We start from the raw sequence: 22,318 nt of genomic DNA, 5'->3' as shown, positions 1-22,318 counted from the left end.
TAACTTAGTTTGCCCTGATATATTCTGCGATGTAGTACGCGTTCAGGCCCAATGACAAATAAACCCCTACAAAAAGCCCAATACAGGCAAAAACATACAAATAATCAACCACGCCATCAAAATACAGTGACTTACTTAAAAGAATAGAAAAATATATGTCTGAAAAGTATTTGAAAGACTGCGATTAATATGATTGAAAAAGGGAGCTCAAATTACACACCTTTCCCCTGCAGGACACGTAACAAAAGGGAAGAGGTGGAGCCTAAACAGGAAATACGTGACCAACACATTGCAAACACAGAACATTAAAGGGAGAGACACCTTACACATCAGGTGCGCAGCGAACATTGTGTAATTCTATACAGAATATATTTACATTTACATTTAGGCATTTAGCAGACGCTTTTATCCAAAGCGACTTCCAAGAAAGAGCTTTACAAAAGAGCATGGGTCACTGATCATAACAACGAGGTAGTCCCAAACATTGCAAGCAGCCAAAACATGAAGCATACATTGTGAAAAACTAAACTAAATATACATATATATATATAACAGATGTTTACATCTGTTAAATGAGCAACGAGTGACTGCAGGGTGGAAAGGGGGTGGGAGGGGGTGGGAGGGGGTCTAGAGCCTCAGTGCGGGGGGCTGGGGGGACGAGGGGGGCGGGGGGGGCGAGGGGGGCAGGGGGGACGAGGGGGGACAGGGACCCCTCTCTATCACTCCTTGTTTATGTAAGGAGGCCTGCTCGCCCACCCTGAGGAGGGCCGTGTTGTTAGATAAACAGAGCCTTTGTCTGGCTGCGGCTCTGCTGCTCTGTCTAGCCTCCGCCGGGTGCTGGATCAGGGAGCTACTCTCACTCTCACCTGGGGGGGAGGGGGGGGGGCTGGAGGAGCAGGTGAGAGCATGTCGGAACACCCCAGGGCAGCACCAGGCCCTGCCCAGACAGGCAGGATCCTCTCCACGCCCGGAATGTCTCCGTGCTCCCGACATTCCTCATCCGGGTTCATTCTTCATCCCCGCTCCGGAACATTCCATCACTGGATCGTCCCATCCGTCACTGTGACTAAAGGAAGGAGAGCCGTAATTACAGGAGAGGCGGTGGCATAACTCAGCCCTCGGGTGACGCTTATCACCGTGGTAACCAGCCGGTACCCTTAACTCTGTCAATCGCTGTCATTCAGCGAATTTCCAAAAAACACGTCAAATACGTCCTGTGGTCAGACCCACCTGGACCATGAGCCCCTTCTAGAACAATATCCATTACCAGCGATGAGGAAGAGGACAGGTTCTGAGACGACACGGCTTCTCACTCCATAGTGATGACATTGGTCTGTGTCATATTTATGGAGGCCTGTTCATCAGACAGGCTGTTCCCAGGTGTTCTGTCAGAGGGTCGGTATTTCATCCTGTGGACTGAAGCACGCATTAGTCATTACACTGACGCCACAAGAAGAGGGCAGCTTTCCAGGTGTGAGCAGGTCATTCCCACAGGAGCCTGCTTCTACACCTGCACACACACACACCACACACACACACACACACTCCACCAGACGCGCGGCCCACACGCTCAGCTGAGGGAGCGCGGTAGCTGCAGTGTTGGCTGGAATAAGTGTGACCTCAGCATGTCCCCAGGATGGCCAGTCCTGCTTGTTATCCCAGCTGTGTGGAAGGTACAGTAATGACGCCTGGACTCTGCCGCTGCGGCGACGCCACCAACTGAGCGGCACATTCCTGCATACGCACACATGCAAACGACGCATCCGCAAACATCCTAGTACATTCCGCTGCAGTTAGGAAATGTACATGAGCTGGAATAAGGTGTGTTTCCAACATGACTCAAATGGGCTTGTTATGTACACAGTTGCTGTGTCCCAGTTGACTAGGCCTTTGTGTCATCTTCGCATTATAACAACTGTGTAGGTGTGCGTGCGTGCGTGTGTGTGTGCGTGCGTGTGTGTGAGTTAAGGAGGGAGTGTCCATTTCTGTCTTCTAACCTTAGGACCCTCTTGGTCCCCCCCCCCCCCTCCCTGGCCTCTGCTGCACACGTCTCTCTCTTCCCTCGCACACTTCATCCGTTTGTTTTGCATTCCGATCCGTATTTAAAAACACACAATGTATAGCCTGCAGACAGACACACGCACACACACACACACACACAAAGCATGAAGTGTGTTGGACACACAGCACGGTATAAACATGAAGTTGAATATCGCATGACACCGCGACAGGTCTCAGGTCCACGGATAAGCTTGTTATTGCTCTGACACAGTATGATCCTTTAGACTCTCTATCTCTCCTATCGGTAAGGCATGGCCAGTTTGCATGTGTGGAGACTGTGCTCGTGTGTTTCGCATGCACGCGTGTGGATGTGTGTTTGCATGCGGCGTGCGCGCGTTTTGTGTCGACACATCGGCATGTGAGTGATAAAGGTCGAAGCAGCCCCGCCGACCTTGACACCGGAGTCACATGCCGACAGGGTCGCCTCGCCTTCAGCGTTCCGGGCGTCACGCCGACACGCTCGCGTAAACAAACGTTTCTCGGCGCCAGCTCCAATCAGGTGACTTTTTCTCGCGGCGCTGCAATCCCGCCTCACCTCATTACACTTGCACGGACAACACGAGGTGATCCAGGCAGGTGGAGGTTCTGGGGGCCCCGTGAGGCCCCTGCTCCGGCTCCGCTCCCCCCGGTCCCCTCACTGTGGCGTGGAGACGGCGGAGTAAGGCAGGGGCCCCTCACCTGGGGCTTTGCCGGTCTTCCACAACATGATTAACTGATTATTTGCACACATTGCTCCGGGGAAATCTCCAGCTCTGAAAGGCTACATAAAGGTTACGGGCGCTCTCTTAAAACTTGGCAGCAGACAACAGAAGCAGTCTCAGAGGGCCTGGTGCACATTTCTGTATTGAATGCACATTATGTTATGACTATAAATGTAGACTAGGACATGCAGTACTGTGACACATTGTTTTTGTAGAAGCCAGTGAGGGGAATATTCGGAGAAAAGTTCTTTTTTTTGAAAACCACTCTCTCACGTTCATATTTAGAAGTGATTCATACTGTACAGCATGTGTGAATGCGGTCACTGCATGCTAAATATTTCCAAGCATTGCCACTTCTCAGTAATACTGAACGTGACGATCCTGGGATGTTAGTTGTTCAGCGCTCAGTGTGACTAATGTCCTGATGTCCTGCCATGGTGTTGTGGTGCCGAAGAAGATTCATCTGATAGGGAACAGAGATGCAGGTAGGGACTCCCTGCGGAATGCGCCAGACTGGAGGAGGCCGGTGTTACGTGTGTGACGAGAGTGACACGCTGCGGGTTGGGGAACACGTCACACGGATGGGCATGGTGTGTCGTTTCGGAGACACTGTTTCTGAACTGACGCACTAGCACGGTCTAGGTGTTTCCTCATGTCTGGCACAGCCCCCTCCCTGGCCACTCTACCCTTCTCCCTCACCCCTTCAAGCTCCTCCTCCCTGCCCTGCCCCCCTCCATGCTCCCCCCTCATCCCCCTCCCTGCTCCCCCCTCATCCCCCTCCATGCTCCCTCCTCCCCCCTCCTCCCTGCTCCACCTCCCTGCTCCCCCCTCCTCCCTGCTCCCCATGGTGCTATGAGGGGACGGTGGGGAAAGGGAGGTGTATTTACCACAGCAGGTACGTGTGCTGGAGCACACACACAGACTCATGCCTCTTCCAGGCTAGCATCAGGACACACTGTGTTGCTGGCAGTCCTAATAGAGGCAGCTCTGCATTCATCCAGTCATTACAGAGAGACGGAGAAATATGCAAAGCAGAGGAGCGAGGGAGCAGGCCTGAACTGCAGCATACTAAAGAGCCCATTAATCCTGTTTAATTCTATTAGGAATTGGGCTGCCGGCGGATAAGACGGAGCCCTAAGTTCCAGAAACGACGTCTGTGATGCCCTGGAGACCAGGAGAAAAAGCTTACCTCGCTAAAATTCACATGCAGGCAAATTTCCCCTTTCTCCACAGCAGATTCAATTTACAGCTGTAAGCTGCTTTAAAGTGGTAATAAACAATGATTGGCATTAGTATCTGTGGTACTTCTAGACTCAGCTGGTATTGTGTGTCTATTAAAACGGCCACTACTTCACTTGAGACCTGGGCAAAGCAGGAGGACTTAATGAGGTTGAGGTTTATTTGCCGGAGCGATGCTATCAGAGGTAGACGGAGGCCAGGTATGATATAGTGTGTCCTCTCCCATCGTGCAGGTATGCAGGTGAGCTACGTGTCTTTGGCTAAGGTACACACTCATATCAGGACTCCCGGATACCCATCTGGATCGAGATAACCTACCCTACCTTCCGCCATTACAACCAGGGAACTATTTTTAGACCCAAAGAAATTCCATCAAAGAAATTCCCTCATGGACGTGAAAGTGGGCTCTCTTTTCTTTCACAATGGAGCGTGGTGGCGGTAATCGCTTTCACAGTGTAGCCTATTCAGGCCCGTCTAACTGAGCCCAGACCACAGTTACATTTAGTCATTTAGCAGTCGCTCTTATCCCGAGCGACTTACAGTAAGTACAGGGACATTCCCCCCGAGGCAAGTAGGGTGAAGTGCCTTGCCCAAGGACACAACGTCATTTTTGGCCACAGCGGGGAATCGATCCAGCAACCTTCAGATTACCAGCCCGATCCCCTCACCATTCAGCCACCTGACTCCGACCATGGCTAATGCTGCTGCGCGCACCGACCCAGAGGGCTCTGTCAGCCTGGCCCGCTGAGGCCATGACATGACCTGGCCCTGTCTGTCTGTCTGTCGGCCTGCTTTCATGTTAAACAACAAGGGCCACGGGTCCCTGAGGACGAAGCCTTCCACACTGTCAACAACACGTCACGCTTGACAGGGTGCGCAAGGAGTCCCTAACCTCCTCTGGCTTCTCCACATGCACACATAGGCAAAGGCCTAAGCGAGGACACACACACAGGCAACAAAAAGGTCCCATACATTTGTTGAAAATGTGTCTCTTGGAAACGGCATTATGAATCAAAACAGGCTCAAAAACCACCCTCACATTCCTTTCCATCCCCGAGCCCCACACCCACACCCCTCCTTCCATCCCTCTCCCTCTCTCCCTGCCTTCCTCCGTCTCTCCCCCCCCCCCCTCCATGCTGCCAACTGCTCCATTACTCCTTTCCCTTCATTACGGAACCCCCTTCGAACTCCCTTCTCTCTCCAGGCCCGTTACCCCTTACCTCAGCTCCACTGGCCCTCATTACCGCAGCCTTCCTTTTCTCTCTCTTCCCTTCTCTTTCTCTCTCTCTGGCTCTCTCTCTTCCCTTCTCTCTCTCTCTCTCTTTCTCTCTCTCTCTCTCTCTCTTCCCTTCTCTCTCTCTCTCTCTCTCTTCCCTTCTCTTCCCTTCTCTCTCTCTCTCTCTTCCCTTCTCTTTCTCTCTCTGGCTCTCTCTCTCTTTCTCTCTCTCTCTTCCCTTCTCTCTCTCTCTCTGTCTCTGATCTCTGCTGCCTTTATTCTCCTCCCTCAGCCTGGAAGTGGATCGGAGAGAAAGAGAGCGACTCAAAGAAAAGCCTCCACCTCTCCAGGCTGGCCATGCAGGCGTCGCCATGACAGCGCGGGCCCCGAAACGGCCCACACATGCTCTGCTGCACCGCTAAAGGACTGAGAGAGGGGGGTGCATACAAGGAAGTGCTGGGAGAAGTTAAATAGTGATATATTGGGAGTTGCCAGTTGGGTTAGAGGTAGAATCCAGTAACACTTCAAGAGTTCAGCCAAATTAAAAGTTGGAAGACTTGAAAGAAAACCTTGGGTCTTTCCTCTCACGCAACATTGAGCATGCTATTATGACAGGTCACTGAGGAGACTGTCAAGTGTGTGTGTGTGAGTTTGACATTGAACATAAGGCACAAAAAGATTCAACATTCATTTTATTGGTTTGGTTTTTTGAGTACAGTGGTTATTTTAGCCTTTCCGGCATTCACAGAAGAAACATACAAACAAAACAATGTAGAACTGGAAACAAGAAATATAGCTTTGTGATAATATCTCTGGCTCAGTCTAGTCCTTACAACAACACACACAGCGTACCTGATCAACACAAACACATCGAAACATGTCAAACTGCCCACAATGACACTAATACTTCTGAAAATCTGTGTGGTTTACAAAAGGACATTACTATGTACATTCAATTTGAATAATTATCATTTGGGCGGAAAAAAGAAAACACAACTAATATACTGTATGAGTCCGACAATAGAGAATATAAACACTGATTATTCAAACTTGAGATAAAATATATAATATGGATTACAATAATAAGCTTCCACTACGTATTTCAAGTGCTATTGAGAGAGAATCCACAGAAGGTTCCAGGGTGGGCGGCCATCTTGGGCCCCTGTGGGAGTGGCATAACTCAAGGTGCAGCTCAGAGGTCGGAGGTCAGGGGTTACAGGGGTTCAGTCATGGCTCCGCCTCCGAGACGCAGTCAAAAGTGGTTAGTAGGGTAGAAGAAGAAGAAGACGGGGTGGGGGGAGGGGGGGGGGGGTGTCCCTCCTGGGAGAAGCCAGGGATGGGGGAGGGGGGAGGGGGACGGGACACGCGGCCTCCTGCTTCACTGTCCACGGCAAGGTGTGCAGGACAGCCTGTGCATGCACGCGCGTGGCTGGCGACCGTGGGCGGGAGAGTGGGAGACAGTGCTTGTTCGTGATCGGTGCAAAGGAAGGTGTGAAGTTCGATTGACACATTCCTTGGCTGGTGCCAGTTTAGACGTGCTCGCGGTCAGCTGTCCTTTCTGTCGCCGGTCCCAAGATCACATTTCACAGAGTCCGGCGGATGCCGTTCGATATTCGGGTTGAGCAGATGATCCAATCGGAAGAGGTCACAGTGTTGCCTCTCCTCATGCGAGTCCACAGTTAGACCAATGAAGAGCTCTGACACTGAGCTAACTGCTTCACCCCTCATAATGTTTATATAAAGAACTAGATTTCTATATAACTATATTCAACTAACAACAGGGATAAAATCGTCATCATTAGCAGCTTCATCTAAACTCCATTTGAAAAATAGATACATTTGTTTTTCATATATATATATAAAAAATATCTGCAATATGGTATGCATGCATCCTCTCTGGACGGGATTGATCTGCAGTTGTGTGCTTAACTGTGTGTGTGTGTGTGTGTGTGTGAGAGAGAAAAAGAGAGAGCGAGGAGGTTAGCTGCTAGTGAGTGTTAGTGACACTTGCTACTGTATGTATGCATCATGTACTGAACGCGTGTTTGTGGGGATCGATTGTGTTCGTCACGAGTGCGAGCGTGCTAGATTGTGCTCCATCTACTATCTTCCCCCTCTTCACCTCCTCCTCCCCCTCCTGCTCTCACCTGTTCCCCTTGCACTCGTTCATACGTTTCTTTATCTCCTCCCCGGCCTTTCCATCCGCTGGGCACCTGTGTCCGACTTTCCTATTCTCTCTCACTGTCTCTCTCTCTTTCTCTCTCTCACTGTCTCTCTCTCTCTCTCTCTGACTGGGTGAATTCCAGCTTGGGGATGCCGGTGGGGTGTGTGAGTGTGTGTGTGTGCTAGCAGACAGTTTGCTGGCTGGACAGAGGGCTCTCCAGGGACATGCTGGTGGGAGACAGGTCTGGACAGACCGTCTTAAACATGGAGGAGATGTAGAAGGCCTGCAGAGGAAGACACACACAGTCAGTCAGTCAAACACACACACAGCACTCAAACCCTTCACCAGTGCAGCTTGTCTACTTGCTACATGTCTCCTCATGCACACCTCTCGCCACATCTGCACACACAGACTGTCAGGGCAGACAGATAAGTGGGGGGGAAAATGACAAGCTATCCTTGTCAGGATGTGTACATGACTGAGACAGCTCCTGACGAGATGATAGGCAGGCCAGGCTGGCTAGGGGGAGACGGGGACGTGACACGTACCACCCAGTAGGCGGTGAGGCCTCCCTGGACGAAGCCGGTGAGCACGTCGGTGGGGTGGTGGCGGTAGTCGGAGATGCGGCTGAGGCCCGTGTAGATGGCGATCATCACCAGCAGGAACTGCACCAGCGGGCGCAGCAGGCGAGCCCCTCGCCACGACAACCGCGCCTGCAGGTAGAACTGTGGGTGGGGGGGGAGAGGGAGCGAGAGACGGCGTCAGTTTGGGACGCGTGCATGTGTGTGTGTGTGTGGGTGAGCGCATCAGCAGCCCTGCCTAGGCTATTGGCCCCTCATTACAGCAACTGGGTGGAGGGGGCGGGGGAGGGGGGGGGGGTGTTTTGGAGGTGTCTGTCCGGGCCTGTCGCAGGAAGCTCCACGTGGTAGGGGTTCAGACACGTTCCTGCGGCAGGGCCGACCCTCTCTCCCCCCCCTCCCTCCCGCCCAGCTCTCCCTCCCTCCTGGAACAGGTGTCCCATCGCCTTTGTTTCGCTCCGGGCCCTGCCGGCATGTCGCTGCAGGTCCCAGGTCCTCAGTCGCTACAGTCTGCAGCTACACTAGCTGCTGCAGCCCAGGAACGCAGACATGTTGGGAGGGAGGGAGGGAGGGAGGGAGAGAGAGAGAGGGAGGGAGGGAGGGAGGGAGGGAGGGAGGGAGGGAGGGAGGGAGGGAGGGAGGGAGGGAGAGAGAGAGAGAGAGAGAGAGAGAGAGAGGGAGGGAGGGAGGGAGGGAGGGAGGGAGGGAGGGAGGGAGGGAGGGAGGGAGGGAGGGAGGGAGGGAGGGAGGGAGGGAGGGAGGGAGGGAGAGGGAGAGAGGGAGGGAGGGGAACAAAGGAGGAGGCCCTCGTTCCTCTTAGGCCACTCCACTCCTGAATGCACCACTTTCTCTCCCTCTCTCCCCCAGCCTCCGGAGCGCCCCCCTGGCCAGTGGAGGGTGGAGAGCAGCCTCTCTTTCTCTCTCTGTCCCTGGCCTCGACAGAGAGGGAGCGGCCGTGGAAGAAAAGGAGCGGGAAAACCTATTACCGCCGGAGTTCAAATCTCCATCCACATCCACGTCTCATTATTGGGATCTCCTGCACTTGGCTTCGCTCATTTGCTGTATTAGAGAGCGGCAGACATGCTATTTCTGTCCCATTCAGAACTCTAACGTGAAGCCAAATGAAGAGGAATCCATTAGGAGAGTGAATATATTAAGCTAAAGACTTAACTATGACGGGCTTTTGTCTCCCTCCAACTGTCATTTTCCCCCCACAACGGCCGGCCTGGAGAAGTTATGGGGAAGAGAAAGAGAGAGAAGCAGAGAAAGAAAGTGGGAGAGAGAGAGTGGGAGAGAGAGAGAGATGGGGGGGGGGGGGGTCCTGTTGAAAGAAGTCTGTCGATCTCTCAGCAGGCTAGTCCCCCCCGCTCGCCCCGCCCCCCCCTTCCCCTCAGCCAGGCCCAAAACAAGGACTCTTCTGTCTGCTTGCATAGTCTCTTCATCTATTCATTTTCCCTCTGGAAAACTCACTCACTCTCTCACACACAGACACACACACAGTATTTCTCTCTCTCACACACACACACACAGTCTCTCTCGCTCTCACTTTCTCTCCCTCACACACACACACACACACACACAAAGTCTCTCTCACTCTCTCTCACACACACACACAGTCTCTCTCTCTGTTTCTCTCTCTCTCTCACACACACACACACTGTCCCACTCTCTCTCTCTCCTTTCTCTTTATGTTCGATGATGGATGCCTTTTGAGAGCTGTTTTCTCAAAAGTCTTTTCTTTTTCACAGTTGGGAAGTGTGTTTCTGTGTGTGTGTCCGTCTGTGTGAGTGTGTTTGACCCGTTACTGAAAGTGAAAGTCCCAGTTGTAGATCCCCTCACATGACACTCAAGTTACTCCACTGCAAGCAGGTGAGGGCTCAGTTTCACACAGAAGATGTGTGTACATCCATGTGTATGTCTGTGAGTGTGTGAGAGAGAGAGAGAGAGCCAGAGAGAGAGCCAGAGAGAGAGCCAGAGAGAGAGAGAGAGAGACAGAGAGACAGAGAGACAGAGAGACAGAGACAGAGAAAGAGAGAATACTTACAGCCAGGTAGAGCATGGTGTACATGGCAAAAGAAGCGTGGCCGGAGAAGAAAGACTTCCTGACAGAGAAAGGAAAAAAACGCTCCTGTTATTCATGACCTCAATCAACAAACACACACACACACACCCCCCCCCCCCTGTCCTGTACTGTACAGTACTGTACTGACCTGGCCTCCTCCACCATCTTGTGGTTGGGCTGTTGGCAGGTGACTTGGGACACATAGCTCCCGGGAATGCAGTCGATAGAGGCGTAGGTAACGTTGCACACAGACAGGAAGTTGGGACGCAGGCGCCCTATGCTAAGCTTGGCCATGTTGGTCAGTGATTGGCCGATGCAGCAGCCAAACAGGAAGCTGCCCAGCTCCTTGTAGAGACACGACACGTACAGGTTGCGCACGAAGGCCTTGGAGTGGACGCCACGGAAGCGCACCCGGTAACACTCTCCCAGGGCGATCTGACCAGGAGAGGGCAGGCACAGCGGAGGGAGCAGGAGAGGGGAAGGAGGAGATGTAGAGGTTAGCATTTGGGGTTTTCCCCCCGTGCAATGTGCGTGTGTGTGCGTACGAGTCCGTGTGAGTGTCTGTATGAGTCTGTCTGTGTTTCTGTCTGTCTGCCTGTCTGTGTGTCTGTCTGTGTGTGTCTGTCTGTGTGTGTCTGTCTGTGTGTGTCTGTCTGTGTGTGTCTGTCTGTGTGTCTGTCTGTGTGTCTGTCTGTGTGTGTGTATGTGTGTTTGTCTGTGTGTGTGTCTGTGTGTCTGTCTGTGTGTCTGTCTGTGTTTCTGTCTGTGTGTGTGTGTCTATCTGTCTGTCTGTGTACAAGTCTGTGTGTGTGTGTGTCTGTGTGTATGTCTGGGTACCAGTCTGTGTGTGTGTGTGTGTGTGTGCAGTCTCACCGTGAGGCCTGTGATGATGATGCCCCCGGCGATGAGCAGGACGTCGGGGATGGCCTCTCTCTCCAGGTAGGGGTAGGTGATGCTGGCGTCTCCGCAGAAGAAGCCCCTCCTGTACGGGGTCACGGCCTTCAGCTCGCACGCAAAGAACGGGATGGAGGCTGGGGACACGGAGACACAGGGGGCTGTCAGCGAGGGCCACGAGGAGGAATGTGTGTGTGTGTGGTGTGTGTGTGAGGGAGAAAGGGAGAGTGGGGTTAGGATCTTTGGCGTCCCCCTCTCTCGGGGGCTCATTTGAGCAGGCTACGATCGGGGCCCCCGTGAAACGTGAGGACCGGCCAGGTCTCAGCGGTGTCACTCATCCACTGACTGGATCCTTCAGATCGCAGCATTCCTCACATAGCTTGGGGAGGTGAGACGGGGAGGGGAGGATGACTGTGCAGAATACGGGACGAATCCAAAGGAGAATGGAAGGGGAAAGAGTGGACAAAGTCCGAAGATGCCAAAGTGACGATGGCGGTTGTACAGTAAACTACGGTATGGGGCACCCCCTGCGAAGACACCAAGGCAGTACGCACATAAGGGGGCGTCTATACGGGAACACTAGCTTCAACAAACCAGATAAGGTAGAACAATATAAGATTGTTTTTGCCTCACATTTTTCCTGGATTAACTGATAAGAGGAAAGTATTGGAATGACATGCAATTCCCACAAGCTTCCTGGTCGGTAACCAATTATAAGAGGGCTTTCGCTGCAGTTTAGGGAGGTGGTCAAGGTCTAGTTAAGCAAACAAGCACCAGCTACGGCTGGCAAAAGTTCACAGAGGAAAGGTTGTGCAACTCGGAAAGATGGCGACATGGAACCAAACGTTTCGGCAGAAGAAATTCAGTCTCTATGCCATGTAGGCCTACTGTACTGAAGCATGCCTCCCCCTAACCCCACCCCACCCCCCAGCCCCCTATAAGTCTCATGCTCCAACCCCCCCCCACACACACACACACACACACATCTCCCTCAGGGAGAGCATGGGGCTAATCATTAACCTCCCTGTCCTCCCAGCACTGCAGCCTTCTGGAACAATCCCAGGCCCAAAACATTGACCCCTGCCAGGGAATCTCTCGGTATACGTGACTGAGCCACGGTGTCACAAACACACACACACACACAAACACACAAACACACCTACTTATCAAACCAGAGTGTGTTCATGGCTCGGTGACCAATGTCGTTGTGGAGCAGAGTTCAACAGGTTTACCCAGAATAGACCTTCACCCTTTACGGCTCATAGAAGCAGGCGAGACTGCCGCAGCAATCGTAAACCTGCTCTCGTGGAGCCTACGGTGGTTCGAAGACACACGTCTCGAGCAGGTTTGCGTGAGAGACGATGCACTGCAGCTCACATCTGTTAGCCTTATTATCCTACTAAGTAGACTGCAGTAAACAGGCTGCCGATGACCTCCACAGTTACTGGAACTATGCTGCTCTGGCGGAAAGACCCGACACAGATAAAGGAATCCTCCGCTTTGGGAGAGGACCGGGGGGGGGGGGGGGGGGGGAGGGAGGGAGGGAGGGAGGACACGTCGCAGGCAGATAGCAGAGGTTGTGACGGCAGCGGAGGGCGAGATAGCCCAAACACGTCTCTCATCTGATCTCCTTCTCCTCCCACCTGCCCGCCTGCATCGCACGCGCCGCACTCCTTCTGACAAACACGGATGTGCGCACACGCACGCACACGCACACAACCAATGACGTGCTCCGACAGACGATTCAAGCCTCGTGGGAAGCACGGTGCCACTGCCTCGTCACGGAGACAGCCCTGTCGTAGCAGTGGAGGGATGGCAACCGGAGTTCCTTCCGGCTACACACGACTCGAGATTCCAGTCCGCCTGCTCCTGATCCAATCAGAAACGCGCAATCACGTTTCCCCCCCATGGCAGGCCCTTATAAGGGACTTCCTGGTACCTGTACTGGCCGGGCCCCGTGAGATTCAACATCGGGCCGACCTTAATCTTCTTATCAGTGTGAGTGTGTGTGTTCACACATGGGTGGGGATAGGAAATCCAGTGAAGAGATACAAGCCTGAGCCCATTCTAACCCCGTCATCCACCTGTACCGGTTGGGAAATACACCGTGGTCCACCTCACCTCGTTCCTCACACGTGACAGGAAGTGACCTCCGATGCCGATGACCAGCAGTCCAGTCACTGCCGGGCCAGGAGCCCCTTCAGACGGCCTTGCGCCGCAGACAGCCGTCGATTCATCTCAACTGGGCCTTGGGAGGGGGTTTTTCGTTTGACAGCGCCTAGTTCTTTTATCTCGTGGAAAGAGCTGTCGTCGAGGTGAACCCCACTGCGCCGGGGTCAGAGGTGCGTGAAACTCTACCGGGTCTCCAGCCCGGGCGGTGTCACAGCCAAGGCTCGTCTCCATCCATCACGGGCCTCCGCCCGAACCCTCCCTCCTCTCGTCAGGGCCGAGGCAGCGCGGGTCTTCTCAGAACAATCGATGTTTCCCCTCGCCCTGCCGGTCCTGTGATGGGCCGAGCCTCCATGACCGCCGAGGGTAAAGTTGTGCAGCTGCGGTCACGCCGGGAGTGTGCGTGCGCGCGCGTGTCCATTAAAGAGGCATTTCAATACTTTCAGGAGGTAATAGGAGCCATCGAGCTCTCCAATCGGATAACATCATGTTTTTGACCTCCAATCGGACCGTGGTGATATTGACTGGTGCGTGTCGTGTCAAGGTCCATCAACGAGGTCGAATCAGATTACCGTAGCCCCCGGTGATCACGAGTGGTTCAAAACCACACGACTCAGACATCAATGTCTTTACCTAAAACTGCCCTCAATACCCCCAATGCACCTTCAACCACACACCAACCTCCCCAAAACACACAAACACAAACCGTGAAACCATCTTAAAAAACAAAAACGCACAATACCAATAGTGCTTTTATCCTCCACACAGCCCCATACAGACCCTGGCTCTGTAGAGCCCCGGGCCCAGCAAACCTCCTGGCTTTACAACTGGCACTCAACGGTTTCACAACAAGACACAAAGCTCTCCAGAGCCCCACACACATCATCTGTCAGGCAGCTGTGAGCAAAGCTCCGCACCTGGCCAAGAACGCCACGGAGGAGCGGGGAGGCGGGGGGGGCCCCGGCCTGGCCGGCTCGGCTGGGGAACCTCCAAAAAGGGCAGGACAAACACCGCGGCCAAAATGTGCAGCAGGCTGGACCCAGTTCTTCCACAAGGAGGAGGAGGAATGCTTTCAAACGGTCAAAAAGGAGAGAAGGGAAGAAAGGAGGGAAGGAGAGAGTGGGTTTCGAAAGAAAAAGGGGGAGAGAGGGGGGAGGAAGAGAGGAGGTCAAATGAGAGAGAGAGAGAGAGAGACAGAGAGAGAGAGAGAGAGAGAGAGAGGGGGGGGGATGTTTCTCCCTCTTTGAGACTTCTCTGGTTCTAATTTACACATCTATGACCACAGCCCAGAATGAGCTCACTGTGAGAACAACAAGGACCAGAGAGAGAAAAACTGTGAATAACAACGGCGAGCGGAGGAGGGAATGGGAGGGGGGGGGGGGGGGGGGGGGGGAGGAGAATTTATGCGGATGTTTCGAGGGCATACTGCTTGATGCGCAACGATCAATAAACTGCCACGCCTAAAGTCAGATCATGAAACATGTCCGCGAGGCTCGACGTATTGACTAATAGTTAATGGCAGACGGGGATGAATAAGGGAAAGGGAGGAAAGGGAGAGATTGAGAAAGGAGAGATGTGGAGCAAGGCAGACGGAGGCGATTAGTGGTGGTTCTGGAATGTGAGGGTCAGAGATCTGGGCTCTGCTGGGACCCGCTCTGTAAACAGGACCCCGCCTCAACCAGCAGAATCTTCCTTGCTCTCTCTCTCACACACACACACACACACACACACACCATGCAAACAACAAACAGCACCACACAGACCAACACACAACTAAACAAACCGCACAACAACAAAAAAGAAAATCCCCAACGACCCACAAAAACCTCATTCAACCTCAACTAACCAAATAAACCACCCTGGAGCCATTCAACCGCACGAAACCAAACAACTGTATGACAGGCAGTGAAGCACACGGACCACACTAACACAGACCCAGCCCAACGCCTCAATGCCACAGCACAGTAAGCCTATCACAGGGTAACATCAATACTGGACATGTGTTCCCAGTACATGGTCCATGCTGCCGTGCACCCAAGCTCCGGTCAGGGAGTCAGGTGGCTGAGCGGGTAGGGCGTCGGGCTAGTAATCTGAAGGTCGCTAGTTCGATTCCCGGCCGGGGAACATTACGTTGTGTTCTTGGGCTAGGCACTTCACCCTACTTGGGGAGAATGTCCCTGTACTTACTGTTAGTCGCTCTGGATAAGAGCGTCTACTAAATGTACGGTACGTGATTATAACTCTCCACTGAAACGCAGGTGAACACTATGACGACTGGGGTGTGTCATAGTGCTGGAGCTAGCTAGCCTGCGGGGACCTGGGGCCCGGGTACCTCCTCGGCCCTCCTCCAGGGTGGTCTCTCTGCTCACGCGGCACCACTGCCAGGGGCCTCCGCATTGGGCTCCCGGCCTAAGCTGTAAGCCGCTTGTTGAATCAAGAAGTCAATCTTCCACGGAGTACGTTGCTGCACTGAATCATCGGGAGGTGTTGTAATGCTAATCTTAGACAGGCCCATAATCCGTAATAATAGCAGTGTGAGCGTGAGTGGGTTTGTCTAGGGCTATTGTGAGGAAGTACAGGTTGACAGCATGGGTTTCAGTTCTCAAAGAATGAGCCCTGTCTAACTTGAAGACAGAAGCTATCAGCAGTTGGTGGTCGGGTGTGCGAAGAAGCGCGTTTGCAGCCCGACACACACGTCACACAGACACGCGATGGGGGAAAACATGCTGATAGTGGTGGTTAGAAAACCAAGCAGCCGTAGACAGGACATGATGTCATTTGCATCGAGTCTGTGTTTAAAAAGTGGCGAGGCAAAACACCACGAGCTGACACATACCTGACTAAAAGCTAGGCTTTCGTGTGAGAGATGCTTTGATGTGTCTATGAAAAACCCTGGGTGGGTGGGTGAGTAGATAAGCCCTCCATGGCTCTTGGGTCCCAGCTCTTCCTTGGTGGGCGATACAGGAGGCAGGGTGAGGAAGCGTGTGTTGGCGGAGGGTGCGGGTCTCTCTACCCCCCCTACTCTCTGAACTGGCTGGATGGGTCTATCCTGGCTGGCTGTTTGGTCTGCCCCGATGGGAGCACAAAAGCCCTGATGGCAGACGAACAAAGAGAGGGAGACGGGAGAACAAAAGCAGCCGTGAAGAATATCTCGGGATCTTCTGCAATCATCTGCCGCAGGCAGCTGGACCCGACACGTCCCTTGGGACCCCCATGGGTTTCCATGCCACCATGGAAGCACAGTACAGCACCCTATACGGCCAATAGGCTAACTGCTTGCTACAAGTTGTATTCATCTCGAAACGTATACAATACTTCTATCTGCAGTTACCAATGAGGAGACAAGAGGGCTGTTAGAACTGTGCACTTCAGAGCTTCGATTACCTGCTGTGCTGACTACGCACACCATGTCCATGGCACTTTGCATAAAAAGCGTCTGCCAAACGAATACAATGTACAGTAGCTGATACTAACTAGCCTACACTGTATAACCTTGTGCGCTCTCCTCCCAAGCACAGTCAGGGAAACCACCTTGGTGTTATGAGTGGCAGTGACCAGGTCCAGGCATGTATCCCCCAGCATGCTCTCTGTTCTCGCCACGCGCCGCTGCCCTGCTTCCTGGAGTGGAGGTGGGCTGTGGAGAAGGGAGATCGGGGCATGTGTGGCGCTCTGAAACCAAGGTGTGTGTGTGTATGTCTGCGTCTGTCTCGAGCAGGACCATTAAGGGCTCGTCAGAGAGGTTCTGCAGGAACTTTAAAGGGGTACTTGTGGTTTGTGGTGAGGCGGTAAGGTCGTGTGTGTGGAGGGAGAGAGAGAGAGCCTGTCTAACAGGTGGGGTGGGGACGGGTTGGGGGCCGTGGCGGGTGTCTGCGGTTTGTCCGGGGAGAGGTGGGGGCTGTGTCTGTGTTGGGTGGTTCATCTGTGGCCCGAAACGGCGTCAGATCCTCCGATGGGGGGGGAGGCTGGGGGGGGGGGGAGGAGCCAGGTGAGAACGTGTCATCACACGATGACGTGCAGGATGCGAACAGTGCGGCGCCACGTCTGGGAGGAAGGCATAGGGGGGGGGGCCGGGGGGGGGGCTCATCGGTACTGAGAGACAAGGGCCAGCGCACACACACACACACAAACACACACACACTCATCCCTCCACCTACGGAACCACGAGAAGATTACCGTGACTCACTTGGAGCAATTTGCTGTCTGATCCTGCTTTCCTGGAGCTGTGTCTCGTCTCTCAGTACACGGGTAGACAGATGTGGCGGGGGAGCTCCTCGGGGCAGCGCTTCAGCCTGACCCCCCTCTGACTCCTGCTCATTTACCCCCAGCAGCCAGCACTCCCACGCCCCACCCTGCTCCGCCCTCCCTGGGGCCGTATCCATGTCCAGACGAGCTGCCCGGGTCTTCCCACCCCCCAGCTCCCCAGCGTATCCCAGGGCCCTGCAGGACCTGGTCTCCGACTGGTGTTGTGATGCCAGATAGGGGCAGGAACGGGACTGTGGACTGCAGGCTACTGTATCTGGGGTAATGTCATGTAGCCAGCTAATGGGCTTTTAAAATAGTTGCTTCGTGATAAAAAAAGGTTGAGACATTGATTATCTAAGGCGGGTGTCACTCTTTACTTTGGGTAATGATTTTTTTTTCTCCCAGTGTTCCATCTGTCACATCGAGAATATCGCGTTCCATGACTTCATCACGTGTTTGATTAGGTTTGAACATTCGGAGAAATGGGAGCAGAAAAGTTGTCAACATGCACTCGAGCTTCCCACAAAAACACAGACGCATGTGGATTTAACGAGGCATGCGCGCACACACACACACAAGCTGGGAAATCGTCCTGGCCTTGTGAACAGGTCGCAGCATGCTGTGGCCATTGTCAGTCTTACTCTACAGCTTTCTCTGCCAGTTGAACTTACACAAACATAATACCCACCCATAACACAAACACACACACACACACACACACAGGCAAGACAAACACAGACACTCAAATCACAGCTCACTGCAGGGACACCCTCCATCACAAAGGGCTTTTCAGCTTAAGAAAAAACATAAGAAAGAGCGTGTATTTAAGAGAGAAAGGGGTTGGGGAGCCTTCTATTCCTGGCATGTGCTGCCTCACACACACACACACACACACACACACACACACTTCAAGCTATCTACCTGACACAATGATGGTGTCTGCAGCTGGAGCTGTCTACTTTGGCCACAAATGTACGAAGAAGAAAAAAACGTACCCTAGAAACAAGCCACTGACATTTAAATGACACTCTAAGCGACACTGCGACACAACAGATACCAATGTAAAACCGACATCCTATTTGAATAAACTTGAGCGCTTTTCAGTCAATGGTATTAATGACCTCACTGTGAACCCGGCTGCGGACTAATCTTCCTTTTCAGAACCCATTCAACCAAATTGTTTTCAGAGGACTTTTAAGTGGTTAAATAACTGGCCCCCTATCAAAGGTGCTGACAGAGAAGGGACCACCTGTCCAGATGAGAAACGGCAGAACAAGCCGGTAGACCCGTCCCAGCATGTCCCACAGGTATGCGAACGACCTCTGACCTCAGGGCCAGAGGTCGGCTGGACACGGCGTCTCTCGCGAGCGGCCACAGGGCAGCCGGGGTTCTGTTTAGACCCGTTGCTCCTCCACACACACACACACACACACGACAGATTGAGACATTGGTACACATGAGTACGCTGATAGAGAGACACTGAGGTGAGCCCGAAGAATCTCTCTCTCTCTGTGAAACATCAGCGTGTCAGATCTCGCCAATGAGTGCCTATAAACAGTGTCTTAGTGAGGAATGAGGTCAATAGTATTATCCTACCTGGTCCCCCTTCAGAACACTAAACAGCCTTAAGTCAAACCCCAAGAGAAAGCTCTCGTTAACTAAGCTTGAGGCTATGGTAAAAAAAAAAAAAGAGACTATAATTACAAAGACCATGCCACCATAAGTGTTTACCACTTTTAAGTCTGGTAAACATTTTAGAATAAGGATGGAGATGCCGCTGAGGGAAGATAACGACATCACTCTCTTCAACTGTTAACGCAATGAGCATGGCCTGCCTTGGGGGAATTCCACAGTTACAGCGATGAATGAGTCTCTTGACAGGAGTGACAACGAGAGGTCAACAGCCTGAGGAATCTGCCGGCATTTTAGGGAACATTGGGTTTGAACTCCCTGTGAAAGACAAGGAACCCTGTTAGATATGACAGAGAAACCACCGAGGCGACCAGGCCCGGTTGGTTTCCAACGAGCTGATTCTCATCCATCACATGTCACTATGGGTGGATGGCACCAGTCCGGGACGGACAGACAAACAGTCAGACGGACAGACAGACAGACGGACAGACGTACAGGCGGACAGACAGCAGTCGTCTCTGCCGGGGCCACAGGCAAGCGGTAGGTTATGAGAGGACATGAGCCAAGATGTGGTCTCTGTCACACACAAGGCCCGCAGAGACACGTCAACGGACACGACACCGTGTGAAGATGTCTCTATCGTGACCCCGTGGGACTCCACCCGTGTGTTGAAATGGAGCAGGCGGTGGGGTAGGCGAGGTCAACATGGAGGCCCAGTAACTCACAGCTGACTTGCTCCCCTGTTTCTGAGTCACTTTCCTCTACGTGTCACCACTTCCTGCTCTCAACACACAGGCTGAGGGGGCTGGCCCCTGTCGTGGTGGGCCTACAGACAGTCTGGTCCTGTCTGCAAACACCTGTCTGTCTGTCTGTCCACAACTACCCGTGTGAGTCTGTCTGTCTGTCTGTCTGTACAGAGCTGCCAGTGTGAGCAGACCTGTCTGTCTGTCTGTACACAACTGCCCATGTGAGCAGACCTGTCTGTCTGTACACAACTGCCAGTCTGAGCAGACCTGTCTGTCTGCCTAGACTGGTTGCGCCTGCCCCATGTTTAACTGCTCTCAAACAACTCCACCAGCATTCCCTATCTCTACTCTGATGTAGGCTACTCCGGTCAATGCTGCACCTTAAACTTAGGTAGATTTGACAGCAGTTGTCAGTGCCTACATTTGATCAAATACTCAACTATAATGATATTTTGGAGTGAAAATACCGGTTTGAGTCCCCACGGCATTATGTTTTCGTGATTATTCCACATGCCACATGCTGCATACGGTTTAACCATAACCCTATAAACATCCAAACTGTAGGCCCATTCTCTGATGCTATATTGAATTACGTAATCGCTTCTTAATTTGGCAGAGTAACTTTGTTGTGCACATTAGGGATAATAAGGCAGTGAAGCAAGGCAAACAATGAACAACTGTAATTCTAGCACGGGAACACTAGCACGGGGTAGGAACATGTTTTTTTTTTCATTCCCATGTACTTCTTGAGAACTGTGGTTGTCATGGGAACTGAAGAATTCCCGGGACATCTCTCCTGGCCGCTGGTTCTGGTGCTCAGAATACAACCTGACCACGTGTGTCTGGGGTCTGTGAACTTCTCTTTTACCCATTTTGCAGAGAGCTGAATTGAGTTTGAAAGGACCATTCTTGCATTATGACCATCTTGAATAGCCTACAAAGATTGACCTTTAGGAAATACGAATAACATACTGCTCGTGTGAAGCATAGATTACGAGAGAACAATATACTATATAGAGCTAGTTCCATAAATATTCAGGATTGTAATTTGCTAGGAATACGTCCTGTCGAACGTAAGTAGCCAAAATGTGCCTTCCTTACCTACAAACAGACATAGTACATCCAACCCGACCAGCATCTTTCGCTTGGTGCAGAAGGACTCTTCCGCAGGTTCTGCGAGGATATGCTTCTTCCCAGCGCCGTTCTCCTTCGTTGTCTCCCCGGCACCCCCGTTGTCTGCCAGGCGCTGCTGAAGTTCTGCGTCCCTAGGAAGCGTGTTGGTGTGGGTTGTGTTGAACTTTTGCATCTCTTCAAAGCAAGTTAGCTAGCACGCTAGCTAGTCAAAATCTAAATAATGATTGTCTTTAGGCTGGTAAGCCTAAATTTAACTGACAATGGAAATGTATCCAAAAAGTTTCAGTCCATCCGTTGTTAGAACATATGATTGACTGGTACCTGGAAATCCATGTACAAAAACTACAAACCACAAAATTAAAAGGTACAACACCACCACACCGTTGAGGTTGTCAGTAAATTCAAGTTTAGTAGCTAGAGAAAACGGTAAACCGCAGAGGAAAATGATACAGTATGTTTTTACTGTCGATTAAAAGCACTTGAAGAAAACGAACTTTTACAACTAGCAATGTTGCTGTATCGTGTTTCGACAGTCTCTTACGTTAATAAGAAAAGTGTCGCTGAATCAACCAACTCTAAAGAAACGTTCACACGGAGCACGCATAGTTCGAATTGTCTGTCAACTTTCGAGTTATCTGGCTGTCCATATGTCACTACAATTCAACTAGAGCGCGCTATCCATGTGTTAGTTGATGCACTATTTTCCGTTCCCTCGTTTTGCCCCTCCCCAAAGCAGGCAGACTTTGGGAAACTTTGTTTTCATTAGAGAAAGTCCCTCGCCCCAGTTTGACATTGACAAGCAACCTACACCTCTGCACAAACGACCCAATTTATTTTTACAGTTTGCAGCTTATACCTGGTCTGTTTTTACAAAATGTATGCCCTGTTTAAATTAATGTTAAAGATCCGTACCTTGTTCACATAAACATCTTGTCCCCTAAAATTGTATTAATTAATTATAGTAAATGTATTTATAAGTATCCCGCCTATGTTTTCCCTCAGAGCCCCTGGTACATTAGATGAGAGGACGACTTTCAGTTTAACTTAGTCTTTTGATTGACACCTAGAGACTAGTCTAGCAATGGCCTTCACCAGTTTTCATAAATTCAGTGTTGTCAAAGGTGTGTGGTGGCATACAGAGTATGTCCACTTACTTCTCCATGGCCATCTAAATTAATAAGCTAACAAAACATGGACTTAATTGGAGGAGCATGTTCTAAAGGGCTATGCTTATATCAAACTTGCCTTGCAGCACAAGACCAGGAGGAGTGTGCCACCTGGTGAAAGGAAAGGTCCAGTACCAAGGAAACCTATTCTGTAGGTTTGTTACAGTACAACTCTACTTCAAGAAAAAAGTAACAAACAACAGTGGAATGTATTTCTAAGGAACTATTGCCATGGAAACTTACACATATAAGATGGTTACAGTACTCGCACATACTTTACATTCATGCCTGATGTAAAGTGACTGCTTCCCATT

General features: G+C 51.8%; 1 protein-coding gene across 1 annotated transcript; it reads right to left on the bottom strand.

Annotated features, from left to right (window-relative positions):
- Positions 1–5,892: 5,892 nt before the first annotated feature.
- Positions 5,893–21,563, bottom strand: ppap2d (phosphatidic acid phosphatase type 2D). Its single transcript, XM_047037671.1, has 6 exons — positions 20,806–21,563; positions 10,895–11,052; positions 10,170–10,456; positions 10,004–10,061; positions 7,930–8,106; positions 5,893–7,664 (listed from the first exon to the last, which is right to left on the bottom strand). The coding sequence occupies exons 1-6, from the start codon at positions 21,008–21,010 to the stop codon at positions 7,563–7,565; spliced, it is 987 nt and encodes a 328-aa protein (XP_046893627.1). The 5' UTR covers positions 21,011–21,563; the 3' UTR covers positions 5,893–7,562.
- Between the last annotated feature and the right edge of the window lie 755 nt (positions 21,564–22,318).

The sequence above is a fragment of the Hypomesus transpacificus genome, chromosome 17 (assembly GCF_021917145.1).
Source record: "Hypomesus transpacificus isolate Combined female chromosome 17, fHypTra1, whole genome shotgun sequence".
NCBI classification, from domain to species: Eukaryota; Metazoa; Chordata; class Actinopteri; order Osmeriformes; family Osmeridae; genus Hypomesus; species Hypomesus transpacificus.
The sequence above is the reverse complement of the archived record's forward strand: the minus strand, read 5'-3'. Positions and strand labels throughout refer to the sequence as shown.